Consider the following 21,325-nt stretch of genomic DNA (forward strand, 5'->3'; position numbering starts at 1 on the left):
CCTCACAGGCTTGTAATGAAGATTAAGAAATGAGTGGAAAGGTTGGCATGTGGAAAGTAAATACAAGCTCATACTATTCTGGTGATGGTGCTTGTTGCTGTATGTTTGCTTGTGATTTTCCCAGCACCCCTGTGAGTAGCTGTGAGCCTAGTATTTGATGAAGTGGCCTCTAGAACAAGACTGTGTGAGCAGAGTCCTGGCGCCCCATCCACACGGTGTATGACACAGGGCGAACACCATGACATCTCTGAGCCCTGGTTTCCTATAAATTATCTGTTAAGGGGCACACAGACCTCCCCCAGGGTTTAGGAAGAGGATGCTTCTATGGCAGGGCCTATAAACATATCTGATGTCTGATGAAGCATGTGCAGGAAATGTCAATATTTCCATGATACCTCGGTGGTCATCCCTGTCAACAAATGGAGAAACTGAGGCACCTCGAGGCTAAGGTGCTTGCCTGAGATGGTCCAAGCAGGAAATGGCTCAGCTGGACTTGGAACCCAAGTGTCTCTGGCCAGAAGGGTTCTCTCTCACGGAACCCTCCTTTGTTCTCTGCCGGGAGCTCCAGGTTCCTGGACTGGCTGTCTCCCCTGCTCCTTGGTCCCCTTTCTGGTGCCGGCCTTTGGCTGGAATAATGGGCCAGCCAAGGTGGGGACCAGAAGATGCTTTCCTCACTGCTCCAGCCAGTGAAGGGGGGCTGGTTTGGGCCCTGCATCGTAGGGTGGGCCTGGGCTGAGCCGGGGGCCCCCACCTCAGCTACACTGCAGGCTCCCGATGATGCTCCAGCAGTCATGGGTTAAATATCTGGTTTGAGACTCGCCGCATCTGCGTGCAGCAGGCCAGGCTGAGCGGCAGTGGTTTGGTGGAGGGGAGGGGCCGGGAAGGAAGCCCTCCCATTCTCCATGTGGTCTGACCTGCGGGGGTGGGGGGTGGGGGGCGGGGGATGTGGGCTGTGGGCTCAGTCCATGCCCTGGCAGCCCAGCCTTCACCCTTCCTTCCTCGGATCCTCCACACACAATCCCTTCCTCTGAGCCTTCCCTGCATCTCTCCAGCTTTCTGCACTGCAGGACTGCTCAGAGCCTCTACTGGCTCATGGACTTCTCGAGGGTCCAGGTGTTCCGAGCTGCCTTGACCGGCAAAGCCTTCATTCTGGGAGTGACTTACAGGACTGGGGTTCCTGGGCCCCCACTTTGGGAAAAGCTGTCTCCTTGACTGACTGGGCAGAGAGTATAGCTTGGGTCTTGTTCCTCTCCTCCCCCCCACCCCCCAGCTTCTGCACAGCCAGGCCTGGCACAGAGCAGGCTTTCAGGGTTTGAGATGTGGATGCCCAGACTCACGGGTTCTGTTTGCCGTGCCTCCCAGCTCTCCCCACCCCCATACCAGCAGGACCTGCTGCAGCAGGACCTCAAACTCTGCAGGGTATCAGGGTCGCCTTGGAGAACCTGTAATAACAACAGCAATACCTTTTTTTTTTTTTAAGATTTTATTTATTTATTCATGAGAGAGAGAGGCAGAGGGAGAAGCAGGCTCCCTGCAGGGAGCCCAATGTAGGACTCGATCCCAGGACCCCGGGATCATGTCCTGGGCCGAAGGTAGACACTCAATGGCTGGGCCACCCAGGCGCCCTGTCAACAGCAATCCTAATACGGCTTCCTGGGCCCAGCTCTGGAGATGTGGATTCAGAGGGTCTGGGTTAGTGCCTGGGAATCTGAATGTTTTGTGCTACAGTAGGTGCATCCCAGGCCTTGATTTGAGGAATTTCACTCTGAAGAGGTGGGGGCCCCCCTCTGCCTGAGGGTCAAGAGCTCTGCCCTGGCCCACCCCACCTGGTTCCTGGACAGGCCCAGGAACCACCTTTTTTGTGGCCTCTCCTCACTGAAGCCTTCTGCCCATGAACCCCAAACTCTTCCTCATTCTTCAGGGCCTAGCCACCACCACCTCCTGCAGGGAGCATTCAGTGACCAGTCCCAACCCCTCCCAGCCAGGCAGGAGGCTCCCCTGGGTATCCCCTCGCCACCATGGCCTGTCTCCATCTGTGACTATTTCTGTAAATACTCATTTCCTCCCCATCTAGGGGATGACCTGTCGGTGGGTGAGGCTTTCTCTGTGTGCCATGCTGGGCCTGGCATTTAGTAGGTGCTTAATGAGTGTAGGTAGAATGAAACTTCTGAGTGCTTGGCTGCTCGGGCTCTGCCTTGGAGTCAGTACAGAAGGGTTTTCAATGGAGTTTGGGGAATTAGGTGCCAATCTTGACCATTACTGGCCGGCTGGGTGACATTGGCCAAGTTGCACTCCCTCTCTGGTCTTTGTTTCTTCCTCTGTTGAAAGACAGCAACAACAGAAGTAGGGCTGGACACCCCTCAGCATGACCCTGTGAATACGGTAAAACCCACTGAATTATAGGCTTTAAAACGGTGAACTTGATGGTATGTGTATTATAGCCCAATAAAAAATATGGAAAAAAAAACAACTCAGTAAAGGCACTGCAAGCTGCCTCGTTTCTGCGGCTTTGGCGGTGTCGCCCAGGGTTGGGGCAGGCGACGGGGTGGGCAGCCAGGCCCCCTCTGAGGCTGCTGGGGCCTCGGCCACCCCGCTGGCTCTGGCCCACTCCCTGTCTTCTGCCCGCAGCATCTCTAACAAGGAGCTGTCGGAGCTGATCGAGCAGCTGCAGAAGAATGCCGACCAGGTGGAGAAGAACATCGTGGACACGGAGGCCAAGATGCAGAGCGTGAGTGTCCCCCGCCCCCCACCTCTGCACCCAGTAGTTCTTCCCCGGGAGGGGTTGGATTCTGTTCCTGGGGAACATGTGGCCGCATCTGGAGACGTTTGTGGCCGTCGCAGTGGGGGTTGTGGGGTGGACGGGCATCTGGTGGGTGGAGGCTGGCGATGCTGACCAACCCCCACAGGGCCTAGGATGCTCCCACCCCCAGAGTGGTCCAGCCCCAAATGTCAGCAGCGTGGAGCTGGGGAGACGGTGTTACTGCTTATAGTGTCAGCCACCCACCCCGGGGGCTAAGCTCCTGCAGCTTATGGAGCCCCGTCTGGAGGAGAACCTTGGTCTCAGGAACCAGGTCCTGCTTAGCACTCCGGCTTTGCCACTTACTGTGTGACCTTGGGCAGGTCACCTTACCTCTCTGTGCATGTGATTCCCTCCAACAAGGTAAAAGTGATCATCCCCATTGGCTGGGCCGCTGTAAAGATTCAGTGAGATCATTCAGGTGTATCGAAGGGCTCGGTATTATCATCGATGTCTTCGTTCTTGCACTTCCCCTGCCGCTCAGACGCATGTGCTCCAACTATTTTCAGAGGAGAGAGAGGAAGTTGCTGGGCAAATCATGTTCCCTGTATCTCCTTTTCCTCTTCTTTTTTTTTTTTTTTAAGATTTTATTTATTTATTCATGAGAGACACACAGCGAGAGGCAGAGACACAGACAGGGAGAAGCAGGCTCCATGCAGGGAGCCCGACGTGAGACTCGATCCCGGGTCTCCAGGATCAGGCCCTAAACCACTGAGCCACCCGGGCTGCCCTTGCTTTCCTCTTCTGTGACAAGCAGCTCAGCCGCATGGTCTCCTGAGGAGTCTCTACAATGAGGGATGCTGAACTCCACTCACACCTGTGAGCTGCCAGGATGGTCATCCCTTTGAACCCTCCCCAGGCCAGTGCGGTTGAGCTTAAACCCATTTTGTAGCTGGAGACACTGAGGTTCAGGGAGAGCGAGGTGACTCATCAGTGGCAGAACTAGCCCCCGAAGCATCCCGGAGGTGGGGTTGCCAGATTCAGCAAATAAAAAGACAGGGTATCCTGTTAAATTTGACTTTAAGAACACACATAATTTTGTCTCCTAGAGGGATAGCCCATGTAGTGTTTGGGATATATTTATGCTATGAATTATCCTGAAATTTGAGCGTGACTGGATGGTCTCTATTTCATCTGCATCCCTGTCCAGGAGGTGACCGCGAGGCAGGTCCAGAGGAGTGGGGGACAGAAGGGGGACAGGTCATGAGGGAGCTCAAGGCCTGGCCCAGCTGTGGCTGCCCACCCCACCCCCCCCCGACCACACAGGTGTCCACCCACCTGAGGAGGGATGGGCAAGGGGTGGCACAGCCGGGAGTGAGAAAGGAGGTGTGGGGAAGTGGGCAGGAAAGGTGGGTGGAGCCCTCTGTTCCCGGCCAGGGGCCCTCCCCCGGCTCCTTTCCAGCCCTCCCCTGGCTCCTGCCACCATCACCTGCCCGGTGCCCCGCCGCCCGCTCAGTCCAGGGCCCAGCTCCTCCGCACAGTCCTCGCTCCCCTCCTCTCATGGCGTCGTGCAATTTTCTTTCCTAAGTGAAAACAGCTTTTTGGGTGTGTCTGTTCTTGTCCTAATAAAAGTAATATGGGTTTGTTGCAAATATTTCAGAGCTGATAAACAAGTATAACAAAAGCAAGTTGGAATCGTGTGATTCCACCGCCAGAGAGAGTGCTCAGCTATTAACATCTCGGCGTATCTGTTTGACCCTTCTCTGGGCACACGTGTGTGCTTGCGTGTGTGTGTGTGTGTGTGTGTGTGTGTGTGTGTGTGTGTGACTGGGGTCTAGGGCTCTCATTTTTATTTGCTTAGAGTAGTGACTCACAGTAACAAGGATGTACTTGGGGAATAATTTTAAACTGTTTTTTAAATTTAGATGAACCAACCTGAAAATAGAAACTGTGCTTTGACGACCATATGGACTCCTCTTTTACTTTCTTTTTCTTTCCTTCCACCCTTTATCTTCTCAGAAGATGTCTCTATTCATTACCTAAAAGTTCTCTTGAGTTTTCCTGTTTTCTTAACATTAAAGTGAGATTCACGTAACATAACATTCACCACTTACAATGTGCAAGTCAGTGGCCTGTACTACATTCGCAGTGTGGGGCACCCACCACCTCCTTCTAGCTCCAAGGCATTTCTGTTCCCCCAAAGGGAACCTCATACCCACCCCCCCTCCCCGTTGCCCCCTGTTCTGCTTTCTGTGTCTATGGATTTAGTTCTGCATGTTTCATACAAACAGAATTATACAATATATAATCTTCTTTGTCTACCCAGATTTTAAAATATTTTATTTATTTATTTGATGGAGAGAGAGAGAGGACAAGTGGGGGGAGCAGCAGGTGGAGGGAGAAGGAGAAGCAGGCTCCTTGCTGAGGGATCCCTGGGATCATCACTTGAGCCAAAGGCAGATGCTAAACTGACTGAGTCACCCAAGCACCTTTCTATCCAAATTTTTTATTAAATTTTATTAGTTTTTAAAGATTTTATTTATTCATGAGAGATACACAAAGAGAGTCAGAGACAGAGGGAGAAGCAGTCTCCTTGCGGGGAGCCCAGTGTGGGACTCGATCCCAGGACCTTGGGATCATGACCTGAGTCCAAGGCAGATGCTCAACTGCTGAGCCACCCAGACGTCCCCCTCTATCCAAATTTTTTTAATCTTATTTATTTATTCATGAGAGACACAGACTGAAAGAGACAGGCAGAGACACAGGCAGAGGGCAAAGCAGGCTCCCCGCAGGGAGCCCCATGTAGGACCCGATCCCAGATCCTGGGACCACGACCTGAGCTGAAGGCAGACACCCAACCACTGAGTCACCCAGGCGTCCCCCAAATTTTTGAACATGCAGAAAAGTTGAAGGAATTTCACAGAGAATATCCATATCCCTACCCGCCCAATCCCACAAGTAACATCTGTTGGATTAGCTTTATCACTCATCTGCCCACCAGCGGGTGTGTAATTATTAGATACATCAGCCCCTAAGCGTTATATTTACTCATAAAACCTTTTACTTGAGGCATAAATTCTGTAAAGTATATAGAAAGTGGCCACATTTAGGGGCATCTGGGTGGCTCAGACTTTGGCTCGGGTCGTGATCCCGAGGTCCTGGGATCGAGTCCCACGTCAGGATCCCCATGGAGAGCCTGCTTCTCCCTCTGCCTGTGTCTCTGCCTCTCTCTGTGTGTCTCTCATGAATAGATAAATAAAACATTAAAAAAAAAAAAAAAAAGAAAGCGTCCACATTTGAAGGGCCTTTGCATCCATAGTTACCCACATAACGGCTGCTCAGGTCAAGCCAGAGAGCATTTCCCAGAGAGCTGGCCCGTGACCTTCCGATCGATACTCCCCAGAGGTGACCGCCGTGCTGACCTCTCGCCATCCATCGAGTTGCCCCTGTGAGCTCTTGAACACCTACGTGGCGTCCCTCGGCTTGATGTTCTCTTTCTGGTTTTGGCTAGCGGGTTTCGAGAGGGCTTGCGTTCCCACACAGCATTTGCGTGAATGAGGTAATGATTACTTTGCTTCCCCTCCTGCAGAATTAGTCTCTGACACTAACTGCCCGAGAGCTGCAGATCAGCTGGAAATGATGGAGTGGCTGATGTTCCATCTAGGCCAAGAACCCTGAGGCTTTATTGTATTTTTTTTTTTTTTTCTTCCACTGGCCAGCCCCACCCCGGGGTGGAGAGAGCGCCCAGCCCCACCCCGGGCCTCCCCTCCAAGCCTCTCGGGGCACCAGGCCCCACCTGCCCCCCAACCTCCGTGGAGCTGGCCGGGGAACAGATGGGCCGAGCGCCTTCTCTTCTCCCAACAGAGGGGTCTGGTCCTTACTCTGGACCAGGAAGCACATCACCTCATTCGCTTCTTTTTGCTTTTTTTTTTTTTTTTTAAGATTTTATTTATTTATTTATGAGAGACACACAGAGACAGAAGCCAAGACACAGGCAGAGGGAGAAGCAGGCTCTTATGGGGAGCCCGAGGCGGGTCTCGATCCCAGGACCCCGGGATCACCCCCTGGGCCGAAGGCAGATGCTCAATGCTGAGCTCCCCAGGTGCTCCTTCTTTTTGCTTTTGCAGCAGGTTTATTAGGTGTATCTGACGTATGATAAGACTTCTGCTGCCCTGCTTGCCCGTTCGTTGTCTTTCCCTAAACAAGCAGAGGGGGATCCCTGGGTGGCTCAGCAGTTTAGCACCTGCCATTGGCCCAGGATGTGATCCTGGGGACCTGGGATCGAGTCCTACATGGGGCTCCCTGCATGGAGCCTGCGTCTCCCTCTGCCTGTGTCTCTGCCTCTCTCTCTCTCTCTCTCTCTCTCTCTCTCTCTGTGTGTGTCTCCCATGAATGAACAAGCAGAGACCCTGGCCCTTCAGCAACACAGACCGTGCCTCCCAAATATCCACCTGCTCTGTCTACTCTCACCATTTCTGCAGCTGCCGCCCCCGACCGGCCACCATGAGCTCCCACCCGGCCTTGTCACACCGCTGGCCGCCCTCCTGGCTGTGCTCTTGCCCTGTTAGAGCCCTGAGGCATTGCCATTAAGGATAGATGGGGCCTCGTTGCTTTGCACGTCTCCCACCTCCCTCCCCAGCCTGCCTTCCTGCCCCAGGACCTTTGCACAGACTGTTTCCTCTGCCTACAACACTCTTTCCTTTCATCCTTGGTTCTTAGCTTATGTCACCACCTCCGAGGAGGCTCACTCATCCCCGGATCTAAAGCAGGTCCTGCTGTTGCACCTCCGGTGTGTTTCCTTGATAAACACCGACTTGTATGGACTTGTATTTATCTCCGTGAGGTTTCTGTGTTTATCTGACCGGGCTGGGCGGAGCCTTGCCTGTTCATTCAGAGCCCCCACAAGTGGGTACGTGGGCTGTTTGTTGAAGAAAGGGGGAGGAGAGGCGAGGTGGGCCCAGGGAGCCCCTTGCTGGCCCTCTCCCCCAGCCCCTCCCACCCCAACGGTGCCCACTGAGTCCCCATCCACTGTACCCCTTCCTGTCTTGACTCTCTCAGGACCTGGCCCGGCTGCAGGAGGGCCGACAGCCTGAGCACCGGGATGTGACCCTGCAGAAGGTGTCGGACTCAGAGAAGCTGCTGTATGTGCTAGAGGCAGACGCAGCCATTGCCAAGCACATGAAGCATCCCCAAGGAGACATGATTGCCGAGGAGTAGGTCCCCCCACGCCAGGCCCCTGGGACAGGGCAGGAGGGCTGTAGGCCGCTCAGTGTTCCGGAGCCCAACGCGGGGTTCACCAAGGGGCATGTGCCCAACGCTGTGGTTATCCTCCCTTCTCAGGGAGACTGAGGCTCAGCACTGACGTCCTCTGTTCTGGTCCCAGTGTGATCACAGCTCCCTGACCAGCACACTCTCCCATTCCCAGCTTCCCGTGTTCACCACACCCCCCTCAGCTCAGCTGTGGATAAACTGGCACCCAAAATGCCTCCCAGCTCCTTCTGCACTCCCCACCCTGGCAAGGGCAAGGGTCTCTCTGTGCCATCCCTGTCCTGGCCCAGGCCACCCCTTTGGTTACTGCTCCATGGTGGGCTCTGGGGAGCAGTGGACCTGCTTGTTTCTTCCAGAACCTTCTATGGTTCTGGGCACACAGTAGGCCCTGGGAATACATCGATAGGAGAAGAAAGGGCAAGGGAGGATGTTAGTGATTGGATGACAAGGCCTGGGTCACTGTGTCCTTCCAGGCCACTGAGCAGAAAGCCCAGGGGCCAGGGTCCGGGGTGGGAGGTCCCTCCTGGGGGAAGAGGGTGGGCAGTGGGGCTGCCAACCAGCCCCGCCAACCAGGATGGATGCTCTCCCCACTCAGCATCCGTCAGCTGAAGGAGCGCGTGATCAGCCTCCGGGGGAAACACAAGCAGATCTACAACCTGGTGGTGAAGGAGGTGGACCCGCAGGTCAACTGGGCAGCGCTGGTGGATGAGAAGCTGGTATGGCCCAGGCTGCAGCTGTGGGCAGGGGGTACCCCGCCATCCAACGGCTTCCACGGTCCCGCCTCGCAGAGGGTCACGCTCCTGATGGTGCCCGACGTCGGCACCAGTGAGAAGAGCACGGCTCAGAGGTGTAGCGCCTGGCCCAGTGTCCCCCAGCCGAAGTGGGCTGAGACTGGGCGCCTCCCGGGAATGCTCTCCAGCTCTGGTTGTCGGGGCCCAGGCAGGCTAGCCCGTCTCCGGGTGGTGTGTCCCCCGACCAGGCCTCTGTTTCCCCATCTGTGAAATGGAAATGACAACCGCGGGGGCCTCTGAGGTTACAGTGAGATTCAGTGAGATGACACGTGTAGGGCGCGGTGGCAAAGGTGACAGTCTCCCCCCCACCCCGCGTCTCTCCCGGGGCCCCTCGGCTCCCTCCTTGGTTCTTGGGGTGGCTGGGCTGCGAGTCCGGGGCCCTCGCCCACCCTCTGTCACAGTCTCTCCGCCCACTCCCCAGGACAAGCTGAGCGGCCAGGGCTTTGGGACGGACCTGCCGCTGGTGGATCACCAGGTGGAGCAGCACAATATCTTCCACAACGAGGTCAAGGCCATCGGGCCGCACCTGGCCAAGGATGGTGGCAAGGTGCGTGCGGTGGTGGCCTGGGCCTGGGCCCCGGGGAGGAGGGGTCACGCCTGTGGCCTCCCTGTGACCTGCAGCCCGGCTCTATCCGCAGGAGAACAGCGAACTCCAGGCCAAGTACCAGAAACTGCTGGTGAGAACCCGGCCCCCGGGGAATGGGAGGGGAGAGGGTGGGATGTGGGGGGATGGGGGGGACAGGAAGTGTGTGCAGTAAACATTTCTAACAGAATGAAAGGGGATTGCGTGTGAAGGAGATTGTACCCTGAGCCCCCACCTGAGAGGTGCTGTGGTTTGCTCCTGGAAAACCCTAACAGGTCCCCTGGATACAGCCCATCCTACAGTTCACTTCTTATTTCCTCACTAGGCACCATCTGTGTGCCAAGTACGATGCCCTGCGCTTTATAAGCAAAAGTTTTTGATTTCCCTTTTTTTTTCTTTAAAGATTTTATTTATTCATTCATGATAGACACACAGAGAGAGAAGCAGGGACACAGGCAGAGGGAGAAGCAGGCTCCCTGTGGGGAGCCCGATGCGGGACTCGATCCTGGGACCCTGGGATCACGTCCTGAGCCCCTGAGCCGAAGGCAGCCGCTCCACCGCTGAGCGGCCCAGCGGCCCAGGAACGGGTTCCTTGTAAGAGCACGCGGTGATGCGTAAACGCTTCCTGCCACAGCTGGTTCAGACGCCTCGGGTGACGGGACGCCGGGCTCCGGAGCCAGGCGCCTCCATCCCTCGGTGGGGAGACCTCGAGGGAGCTACTTGCCCCTCAGACCCTCGGTTTCCTGATAGTATGATGGAGCCCTTGGAGTCCTTGTCGCCTGGGCTGGGCTCGGCTGCAGTGGGAGGAGGGCCCCGCGGGGTCCTGGTCCATGTAGGCCTCAGCTGCCCTCCCGCCCCCTCACCCCGGCTCCTCCCTGCCCCACACCCTGCACCCCTCCCGCGGGAGGTGGTAGCGTTTGCTCCTGCGCCCCGGCCTCTGCACGTGATGGAGATGGAAGTGGAAGCTGTGGCTGCTCACACATACCGAGCACCGTGGGATAGCCTCGGTGCCCTGTGAGATCGCCGCTGCTGTCACCCCCACTTTGTGCCTGGGGAAACGCACGTCTCCACGGAAGAGTTCTGTGCTCAGAGCCAGGAGCGAAGCCCGCCACTTAGGGCACTGGGGACGGCTGCTGAATGAATGAATGAATGAATGAATGCACTTTGGACGGTCAGGTGACTCGTCCAGGGGGCCCGGCGGGAAGTGTGGAGCTGGGCCTGCGCTCGTGGCCAGAGGCCCAGGGGGAGGGGTGCACGGAGGCTTCAGCCCCCCCCCACCCCCGCAGGCGGCGTCGCAGGCCCGGCAGCTGCACCTGAGCTCGCTGCAGGATTACATGCAGCGCTGCACCAACGAGCTGTACTGGCTGGACCAGCAGGCCAAGGGCCGCGTGCAGTATGACTGGAGCGACCGCAACCTCGACTACCCCAGCCGCCGGCGCCAGTACGAGGTGGGCCTGGGGGGCCTCAGGGCGCGGGGCAGGGGGGCGGGGCCCGGGCCGCCTGCTGGGCGCTGAGCACCCCCCATCCCCGTGGCCCCCATGCAGAATTTCATCAACCGGAACCTTGAGGCCAAAGAGGAGAGAATTAACAAGCTGCACAGTGAGGGTGACCAGCTGCTGGCCTCTGAGCACCCCGGGAGGAACTCCATTGAGGTGCTTGTGCCCTGGGGGGGGGGGTGCCTCCTCCAGGGGGACCTCAGGGCAGCCTCTGCTGTGGGCCGCCTGGACCCAGGCAGCCAGCCCCCGCAGGGGGGGGGGGTCCTGCATCCTGCGTCTGTCTGCCTGTCCCTCATGCTGTCTTCCCTTCCTCCGTCTGACCCCATCTCCTCACGATCCCATCCTTTGCCACGTCCTGCCATTGCCCCTGGACCTCTGAGCCCAGGCGGTACCAGTAGTTTCCCGGGGCTGGTGTCACAAACGACCGCAGCCTCGGTGGCCTGAGACAGCAGGAACGTCCGCTCTCACAGCCCGAAGGCCAGGGGTTCGAAATCACGGTGTTGGCCGGCTTGTTCCCTCCCCAGGTTCTAGGACACGCTCGTTCCTTGCTTCTGGGGGTTGGCTGCCGGCAGTCTGTGGTGGCGTTCCTTGGCCTGGGGCTGCGTCCCTCGTATCTCTGCCTCTGTCTTCATGTAGCCTCCTCCCCTGTGTGGCTCTGTGTGTCACCTCCTTTTCTTAGGAGGACACCAGTCAGCGGACCTCAGAGCCCACCCTAAATCCAGGATGATTTCACCTTGAGATCCTTATTCAGTTACAGCTGCAAAGACCCTATTTCCAAATAAAGTCACATTCTGCATTCTGGGTGGACATGGATTTGGGGAGGGGAGGGATACCATCCAACCCTCTACAGTGCCTTTGTGAACATTTTATTTTATTATTTATTTATTTATTTATTTTAAAGATTTTATTTATTCATGAGAAGCAGAGAGAGAGAGGCAGAGACATAGGCAGAGGGAAGAGCAGGCTCCATGCAGGGAGCCCGATATGGGACTCGATCCCGGGACTCCGGGGTCACGCCCCAAGCCAAAGGCAGATGCTCAACCACTGAGCCCCCAGGCATCCCTGTGAACATTTTCTTTTTCTTTTTCTTTTTTTTTTTTTTTCCTGTGAACATTTTCAAAAGCACTACTTTGTCTGGGGAGATGCAGCCCCTACTTGTCCCTTGTGCAGTGCACAACCCAAGTACCCGTACATGGCATCCCTGCTTGGCTCCTCACCGTGTCCCTTGTCTCCTCCCATGCCCAGAAGGAAGCTGGCTGTCTCGGTGGGAGCCACAATCAGGGAGATGCAAGGTGCCCCGTCCCCCACCATTCAGGTCCAGAATCCTGCCATTCATCCCTTGGCATCCCAGGCACCTGCCACGCAGTAACCTGCCCCCACCCTCTTCTCTGGGCAGGCGCACATGGAGGCTGTGCACGCAGATTGGAAGGAGTACCTGAACCTCCTCATCTGTGAGGAGAGTCACCTGAAGTACATGGAGGACTATCACCAGGTACCCGCAGCCCCAGAGCATCACTGGGAGCGCTCGGTGCCCGCCCGCCTGCCTCGTGGCCTCGGCGCCGAGCCTCCAGGAGCCTCACGGGGCTGCCTTCCCAAGCCTGCTCGTGCCCTTGCTTTTGAGGGCGTACGTGGCTGTGCCCCCGAGCTTGCCAGGCCCGGAGAATCGGACTCACCTGTGGGGCCCAGGAAGGAGTGTGGGGTTTTCCTTTTGGTAAAACATGTAATAGGAAATTTGCCATTTTTGCTGTTTTTAAGCGCACAATCCACTGTCATTTACGACGTTCATGGTGTCATGCAGCCTTCACCTTGGGAAGGTTTATAGGACTTTTCTGTCCCCCCACACACAGGAATTCTGTGCCCATGAAACGGTCACTCCCTTCTCTGTCCCTCCCCCAGCCCCTGGTGGCCTCTAACCTATCTTTCTGTCTCTGAATATTTTCCTACTCTACGTTTTGTGGAGTGGACTCATGTGTTATGTGGCCTTTTGTGTTTGGCTTCTTTCACGTGACCCTGATCTGTTTGAGCTTCATCGATGTCATGGCATGAATCAGAACTTCATTCCCTTTTATGGCTGAATCACATGCCATTGTGTGGACAGACCAAATTGTCTTTCTCTCCATTCTTCGCTGGTGGATGCCAGCTGGTTTCTGTGGGAATGTGTATTTTTATTTTTTTATTATTTTTTTTATTATTTTTTTGGAATGTGTATTTTTAACAAGAGCTGGGCACCTGATTCTTGGGACTGGGGACTCTTGAGCCCAGGTGACACTCTAATGTAACCCCTGGTTCAGTGTCTGGACCCCGCTGGGCTACGAGCTTCACAGGGATCTCAAAGTCCTGTTCATTGTTACAGCCCAGGGGACAGCTGAGTGATTTCTGAGTTGATGGACGAAAGAACGGGCAAGAGAATGTTCTAGAACAAAGTGGGGAGGCTTGTGTTCCGTGTACCGGGACTTTGAAAGGTGCAGCGTGACATCAGGGTGTCCCTAGCTCAAAGAGAGCAATGGAATGGAAAAGAGCTTAAAGCTTTAACAGCACCTATGTATGGACACTTACTCTGTCCTAGAGGTGGCATCGTGTGGACGGGTGGGAAGGACCCGGCCCAAGAGGTCCCCAACTGGGGAGGGTTGGGGGTTGTGTCTCTGAGCGGTGGAGCTTGTAGATTCAGGGCGAGTCTGGGTGGGCATGGGGGGCAGCCCTGCCTAGGGGTGGGCGTGAAGCCACCGCAGGATTAGCCCCAGGTGTCCCAGTGGTGTCCTGTCCGTAATAGGGCTATCTGGTCTCCCCTAGTTCCACAGAGACATGAAGGACGCTCAGGAGCTGTTGCACAAGGTGGACTTAGACCTGAACCAGAAATATGGCCCCGACTTCAAGGACCAGTACCAGATTGAGCTGCTGCTGCGGGAGCTGGACGTGAGTGGTGGGCCCACCAAGGGCCTCTCCGCACCCCTCCCTGCGGCTCCCACCTGGGGATGGGGGGTGTGTGGTCTCACCTGGGCCCTCCCCCCACTGCATTCAGGACCAGGAGAAGGCTCTGGACAAGTATGAGCATGTGGTGCGGGGCCTGGAAAAGCGAGGGCAGCAGGTTGTACCCCTCAAGTACCGCCGGGAGACGCCACTCAAGCCCATCCCCGTGGAGGCACTCTGTGACTTTGAGGGTGACCAGGTGAGCTGCTGCCTGGGGGCCCCAGGCTGGGCCCAGATCTGCCCCTTCCAGGTCAGGACCAGGTGAGCTGCTGCCCAGGGGCCCCAGGCTGGGCCCAGATCTGCCCCTTCCAGGTCACTGAAAAGTCTCGGGAGTGACAAGGCTGGATGCAGGGCCTCATATGTCTTTAGGGAAACTCTGTCCGTCTCTGCAGTTGGGGGTCACTCTCTGCCGACCCCCCGGGCCCCCTGCCCAGTGTCCCACCCACCGCCCTGACCTTCTGCTCTACCAGCTTAGTCCTGTGTCCTGCCTAAACCAGTCACTGTGGTTGGCACATGCCATTCTCGTTGGCCAGGCCTGCGTCACATGCCCACCCTGAGTAGTGGGGGGCAGTTCTCCAAAGGGAAATCCAGGTGGGTGCTGAGACATCAGATCCTACGCATCCCCTCGTGGCTGGACGGTCCCTACTCCCTCCCGTGCAGTGTGCTGGGGAGGGCCAGAGACGCGGGCTAGGATCAGGGGGTGGGCCGAGACGGCGACTGGGCCCCGGGTCGCTGGCCAGGGCAGGTCTCTCCGCGCCCTCTGACTGGCCTGCCCCTGCCAGGGCCTGATCTCCCGGGGCTACAGCTATACCCTGCAGAGCAACAATGGGGACAGCTGGGACCTCACAGACAGCTCCGGGAACAAGCTGACTGCCCCTGCCGTCTGCTTTGTGATCCCCCCGACGGACCCCGAGGCCCTGGATCTGGTGGACAGGTACGGGGCACGCAGGGAGCCAGCAGGGGCCAGTCCCACCCGCTGGGCCCCTCGGGCCCCATGCACAGCCCTGGGCATCCTGACTTAGCCTCAGGAAGCAACTGACACCCCACACCTGCACCCCCTTGGGGGCTCAGGTGGGACGGGGAGCAGACCCCGTTGGCCAGGCTGACTCACTGAGTGTCTGTCAGGCTGTGGGTGTGGTCAGTGAGCAGTTTCTCTGAACGTGCCTCTGGGCCTTTGCCTGTGCTGTTCCCCTACCTGGACACCCACTAGAGGCCCGGCTGGTTGTGTGGTCACCTCTTCTGTGAAGCCTCCCCTGACTGTCCACTCGCCCTCCACCCTGGCTCAAGCACCCTCTCCCACTGCACACTGCCCTTCATTAGAACGTTCTGGGTGTCAGTCTGGGAGGCAGGTGGGCTCCTTGAGATTTACTGTCTCCAGAGCCTGGTTTGGTCCCTGGTGCAAAGTAAGTACCCAAGAACTCTGTTAAATGAGTGATTCAAGGAATGCCTTCATTTATTCATTCAGCAAGTATTTATTGAGCACCTACTGTGTACTGCTACCTCAGGAGTAACGTCTTGGTGGGGAAGACAAAGGCATAAACGATAACTTTAAGCGGGAAAACCCGGTGTAAAGGAGAGGACAGGGATCCCTGGGTGGCGCAGCGGTTTGGCGCCTGCCTTTGGCCCAGGGTGCGATCCTGGAGACCCGGGATCGAATCCCACATCGGGCTCCCGGTGCATGGAGCCTGCTTCTCCCTCTGCCTATGTCTCTGCCTCTTTCTCTCTCTCTGTGACTATCATAAATAAATAAAGATTAAAAAAAATGTTTAAAAAAAAAAAAAAAAAAAAAGGAGAGGACAGACAAGGAAGGGAGGGTCCACCCGAACCCAGAGCAAAGAGCGAGCAGCATTATCACAAACTTGCCACGTGTGCCAGTTTTTAACATTTGATGGGCCTGTGACTGCTCTGGGCCATCTGCCCAGCCACAGTCCAGAGTCCCATGGTGTGGGTGTGGGGGGCGGTGGGCTGCCCCGGGACCCCAGCGCATTTCTGCACTCACAGCTTGGGCAGCCAGTACCGGAGCGTGCGGGAGAAGGCAGCCAGGAGCAAGAGTGCGCTCCAGCAGCGGCATGAGGTGCTGAAGGCAGAGAACCCTGGAGGTGGGTGCTGGGGCCACCGTCCAGGGCTCTGGGTGGACAGGGGGGAGGGCATGGCAGGAGGCAGGCAGGGCAGCGGTGGGGGAGGCCAGGCCAGCCCCAGAAGTCCCAGCTGACCTCCTAGGCCCTGCCCTCTCCCTGTGCCTAGTGCCCCCCACTCCAGCTCCCCACTACCACCTGACTCTGCGATTTCCTTCTGGCAGACCCCTCTGACCTTCAGGGGCGGCATCTGCTGGCTGGCTTGGACAAGGTGGCCAGAGACCTGGAGTGGCAAGAGAAGGCTGTCACGGGGATCCTCCGGCCGCCGCTGGAGCAGAGCCGAGCTGTGCAGGACAGCGCGGAGCGGGCCAAGGACCTCAAGGTACCACCAGACTGGTCTCATCCCCATGGGGGCCTCCGTCCCGAACAGGGACCACCTGCCCCATGTAACCGGAGGGCCTGAGTGACGGCAGTGAGGGGGCCGTTCTGGGCTGATGACCGAGGAGGGGCCTGGGCCCTGGTGCCCCAGACACGGCCCCAGGAGAACGGGCAAGCGAGGCTCATGCTGCCTCCACATGGCTTGTCACCTGCGGCCCTGTGGCAGTATTGAGGACACCAGGGACTGGCCGAGCACCTCACCACCCTGCCAAGTGGGTGTTAGAGCTCCTTGCTGGCTGCTTGACCGCAGACCTCCAAGTGTTCAGAAACGGGGCTGGGACCGGAGGAGGATGGGCACAGGGGAGGGGGCATGGCTAGGCCCCATCATCCCTGCCGGAGCTGCTTGCAAAGGTCACCTGCGAACGGGGTTTGGGTGGGGGGAGGGAGTACCCATCTACTGGGGTGGCCCCCAGAGATGAAATCATCTACATGATGTGCACGGAACAGTAGATGCTTGATAATCACCTGTTAACTTCCACCATTCTTGTGGGTCACAGCCCACCAGCCCACCATACCAGGATTCGGGGGATGCTCATTATGGGCTGGATCCCTCGGGGAGGGGGTGCCCAGGCTTCCCCGACAGTTTCCTCTGTCTCATGAAGCCCCTGGAAGGGAGGAGGCTGCCGGACCATGGCCAACTCCAGGGGTCTGGTCCCCACAGAACATCACCAACGAGCTGCGGCGGATCGAGCCTGAGAAAGTGCGCAGCACGGCTGAGTGCGAGGAATTTGTGCAGGCGCTCCCGGGCAGCAGCAGCACGTCTTTGCTGAAGACCCGGGTCGAAGACACTAACCGCAAATACGAGCGCCTGGTGCAGCTGCTGGACTTGGCCCAGGAGAAGTGGGTGGCAGGCGGGCAGCGGGGAGGTTGGGCGGGATCACAGAGCCAGGCAGGCACCCCTCATGCCTGACCCATGTCCTCAGGGTGGATGTGGCCAACCGCCTGGAGCAGAGCCTGCAGCGGGGCTGGGAAGCACTGGCCACGTACGAGAACCAGCTGACCCAGGACGACACGGTACCTGAGAGTGGCCATGCCCTGGACAGCAAGAGGCAGGAGCTGGAGGTAAGTCTGGGGCCTCAGGACCCCAGGAGCCTTTTTCTCCAGGTGCTCCCTACCCACCACCTCTGAACAGACAGGAACTGGGCCCCGAGTACCAGGGCAGAGAGTCTCCGGGTTCTGAAAGGCCGCAGCGCGCCATGTCAGAAGTGGCAAATGGAGGCCCAAGACACAAATCCCAGCTGCTCATGGGCTTGTGGAAATGAGGTGCCTGATTTTAAAATGAAGTATCTACACCAACTGCCCAGATGTCCAGTATCTTAGACGAGCAGATCTGGCCCCCTGGGCCGCCAGGCTCTAGGATCAGGTCAGCAGGAGTGGAGCAGCGATGCCTCCAGCCCAGCATCTGCTTTCTGGGCACAGTTGCCACCGGGCTGCTTTGTGCATCCACCTGCCTGACTGCGGGGGACGTTCGAGTCTGTGAGTGCTCGGGAGGGCCCTTACTCACACAGCGCTCACAGAATCCTTGCTCCGTGCAGAGATCCTCACCTCAGAGCTGTGGCCTTGCCCCCGGACAGCAGCGGGTCCTTCTGGTCCTGGGCACGATGTTGCAGGGCACATGCTGCCTACTGCTGGGTTTTCACATTAGTTTTCCTGGGCTGTGGTCATTGTGATGAAACAGAACGTTGCAGAAATGACCACCAGGTTTAAGGGGAAATGCAGAGGCAAAGCCCTAGTCCCTTCCTTCGCCCAGGCTTAACCCGCCCCGCCCAAGGCAGGAGGCCCCAGGCAGTTTCGGGCAGCGTCGCCCTAGCCCCTGGGAGCTCTGGCCACAGCACCCTGCCTCTCCGCCCCGGCAGGTCCTGGCCTCCAAGCTGCAGACGCAGAAGTCCCTCCTTGCTGAGGTGGAGCAGAACCTGCAGGCGGCCAAGCAGTGCTCCAGCTCACTGGCCAGCCGCTTCCAGGAGCACTGCCCCGACCTGGAGCGCCAGGAGGCGGAGGTGCACAAGCTGGGCCAGCGTTCTGACAATGTCCATCAGCAGGTTGAGCTCAGGTGAGGGGGCCGCGGGCGGACGGCAGCCTCCACCTAGCTGGTCTGCTGTGAGGCTGCCGAAGGCTGTTTATTGTCTAATTTTTTTTTTAAAGCAATACATTGCAAAGTAAAAAAACTCAAGGTGGGGCGCCTGGGTGGCTCTGTGGGTTAGACATCTGCCTTTGGCTCAGGTCATGATCCGGGGGTTCTGGGGTCGAGCCCCATATCGGGCTCCCTGCTCAGTGGGGGATCACTTCTCCTTCTCCCTCTGCCTCTCCTCCTGGTCATGCTCCCTCACGCTCTCTCAAATAGTCTTTAAAAAAAAAAAAACCCGAAACCCTCAGTGATTGTAACGACCAGCCCCTTTCCCCCATGGTAAGTCTGGCTGCCAGTCTGTGTGCCCTCCCGAGATAGTGAGGAACCGGCGTAGGTAGGTAACACGAATGATGATACACCACCTCCACCGGTCGGTCGTGCTGTTTCCTGTCCTACACTTTGTTGGGGTCAGGCGCCCGTGTGCCCTCCTCTTCTCTGTTCCGGAAGAGCTCCTATTGAACAGATCCTCTTCCTTAAATGCTTGGTAGTGGAGAAGCCACGCAGGCCTACAAGCCATTTGTTTTTGGTGTGTGAGATTTTAACTACAAATGCAACCATTCTGGGTCATCTAATTCTTGGAGCAGGTCCAGTAGCTTGTGTCTTTGAAACAGTGTGTCAATCTCAAGTGGATGGGTTTATGGACAACAGGTTGCTCATGATACTCTTATCCTTTCACGGTTTCCACATGAGGGGATGCCCCCTCCCTCATTCCTGACGTCCTATCTTTTCTCACTTTATTCTCTTTTTCCTTCCGGACTTTGTGAGGTTCAGTCCACTGACCATTTCAAAGAACTGGCTTTGGTTTCAGCCCTTTCTCTCTTGTTCTGTCTCCTCGTTCACTGGCATCTGTTCCTTACAATTTCTTGCTGCTTTATTTTTTCCTGATTATTACTTTGAGAGCTTCCTCCTTTTCCAATAAAAGCACTAAATACTGCAAGTTTCCCCCCAAGCACCACTTTTGCTGTGTACCTCAAATGTTAATGTTTTTATTTTCAGTGACATCAGGTTTCCTAGCATTTCCTGTGGTTTTTCCTTGGACTTGTGGTAAATTGAGGTCCTGTAATACCCAGCGGGCATCTCTGCCAGTCACTACGCATGGACCTATCTGTCCTTGACAGAGGCCACAGAGTATTCCAACCTTCCATTCCATAATTTTGTCAACCACCCTCTTTTGGGGAAGTAATTAGGTTATCTTGTTAGATTACAGTTGATCCCTTTTAAATGAGTGGAGATAATGTCTTTAAAAGGGTATAGGAGGCAGCTGCTGACTGTGGCAGAGGCCTGACGGGCTTTGCCTCCATAGGGCCCAGAGCCTGCAGAGCGCCAGGGCCGCATATGAGGACTACCGCAGCGGCTACGACCACATGCTCCAGTTCTTGTCCCATATCCCCAGCTACGAACCCCAGGAGACAGACAGTCTCAGCCAGATGGAGACCAAGCTGAAGAACCAGAAGGTAGGGTGGCTGCCTCTGTGCTCACGGCCTGCAGCTGCACGGGGGGCGTGGGGAACATGGGAGGTCGGCAGGCCCACCCATGGAGGGGAGCAGGGCAGTGGCTGCCGCCTGCCCTGGTGGAAGAAGGGGAAAGGCCTGGCAGAGTTATGTCTTCAAGGGGCCAGGCCCAGCCTGCCCAGCAGCATGTAATTCTAAGAGTGGTCTCGCTCCCTCCTCGGTGCCCAGCACGGGGCTTAGCTCCCCATGGACCGTCCACGAAGGCTGGCTGAATGAGTAAATGGTTGCAGCCACACAGGAGGAGCCCTCATGGTGAAAGGTCCCATGTCCAGAGTTCAGAGTCCTGGTTCCTTGGAAGGCAGCAGTGTCTTGTAGGGACAAGGACGCTGGATCCCAACAGCTTAGGTTCAAAGCCACGTTCAACCCCTAATAGCCGTGTCCCCATGGGCAAGTCACTGAACCTCGCTGTGCCTCGGTGTCATAAACTGGAGACAATGATGGTACTTACCTCACAGGGCAGCTGGAAGATTAAATGAGTTGATCTAAATAAGATATGGGAACAGTGCCTGACATCTCGAAGCACCCGGTAAACATTTGTTTCCCAGCAAAGACGATCCTCCTCCTGACCCTTCTTCACAGGGCTGGAGAACTGCCTTCTGCGACAAACAACTGTACACAAGGAAGCCATTCATTAGACTTTGTATTACAGAAGAATAATTTCAGATTCTAAGGAATCCAGCTACTCTATCAATTTTTTTTTTTTTAAGATTTCATTTATTTATTCATGAGAACATACAGAGAGGAGAGAGAGAAGCAGAGACACAGGCAGAGGGAGAAGCAGGCTCCACTCAGGGAGCCCGATGTGGGACTCGATCCCGGGTCCCTAGGATCACACCCTGGGCTGCAGGCGGCGCTAAACCACTGAGCCACCAGGGCTGCCCTCTATCAATTTTTTTAAATTTGATTTTTAAAGTCTCTATTGTTTTACAGAACCTGCTGGATGAGATAGCCAGAAGGGAAGAGGAAGTCCACCAAGTCTGCACCCACTCCCAGCAGTACCAGCAAGCTGTCAAGGTGAGCCGCGAGACTCCTGCCTGGAGTGCAAAACAGCAGAGCCTCTTCCCTCCCTACGAGCTGGACAGAGAAGCCCTGGGCCCGGCAGGCTGTCCTGAGGCACTGCTGGATCCTGTAAAAGGGCATGACCCTTAGGAAAACAGTATGGTACCAGACACTGAATACCAGAAAGGGGATTTCTGCTCGAGGCAGTTAACTGGGAGAATTTATCCTCAAGGAAAAAAATAGAATAGAGGATAAATAATCGTTGTAGCAGCATTATTTACAATAGCAAAAGAGAAAAACTAGAATTCACCTACGTGGCCAATAGCAGAGAATTG

General features: G+C 56.5%; 1 protein-coding gene across 2 annotated transcripts in view; it reads left to right on the forward strand.

Annotated features, from left to right (window-relative positions):
- PPL (periplakin) overlaps window positions 1-21,325 on the forward strand; it is a 45,392-nt gene that overhangs the window by 18,765 nt on the left and 5,302 nt on the right. For both annotated transcript variants that reach the window (XM_026003058.2, XM_026003059.2), the window contains exons 2-19: window positions 2,629-2,728; window positions 7,796-7,950; window positions 8,601-8,721; window positions 9,218-9,343; window positions 9,435-9,473; window positions 10,666-10,827; window positions 10,924-11,031; window positions 12,272-12,367; window positions 13,666-13,788; window positions 13,895-14,041; window positions 14,625-14,776; window positions 15,844-15,941; window positions 16,142-16,299; window positions 17,017-17,195; window positions 17,279-17,417; window positions 18,212-18,405; window positions 19,784-19,934; window positions 20,922-21,005. In XM_026003058.2, coding sequence (XP_025858843.1) covers window positions 2,629-2,728; window positions 7,796-7,950; window positions 8,601-8,721; window positions 9,218-9,343; window positions 9,435-9,473; window positions 10,666-10,827; window positions 10,924-11,031; window positions 12,272-12,367; window positions 13,666-13,788; window positions 13,895-14,041; window positions 14,625-14,776; window positions 15,844-15,941; window positions 16,142-16,299; window positions 17,017-17,195; window positions 17,279-17,417; window positions 18,212-18,405; window positions 19,784-19,934; window positions 20,922-21,005 — 2,332 coding nt within the window. The remainder of the gene's footprint in view (window positions 1-2,628; window positions 2,729-7,795; window positions 7,951-8,600; window positions 8,722-9,217; window positions 9,344-9,434; window positions 9,474-10,665; window positions 10,828-10,923; window positions 11,032-12,271; window positions 12,368-13,665; window positions 13,789-13,894; window positions 14,042-14,624; window positions 14,777-15,843; window positions 15,942-16,141; window positions 16,300-17,016; window positions 17,196-17,278; window positions 17,418-18,211; window positions 18,406-19,783; window positions 19,935-20,921; window positions 21,006-21,325) is intronic.

This window comes from Vulpes vulpes, chromosome 3 (assembly GCF_048418805.1).
Source record: "Vulpes vulpes isolate BD-2025 chromosome 3, VulVul3, whole genome shotgun sequence".
In the NCBI taxonomy this organism is placed as follows: Eukaryota; Metazoa; Chordata; class Mammalia; order Carnivora; family Canidae; genus Vulpes; species Vulpes vulpes.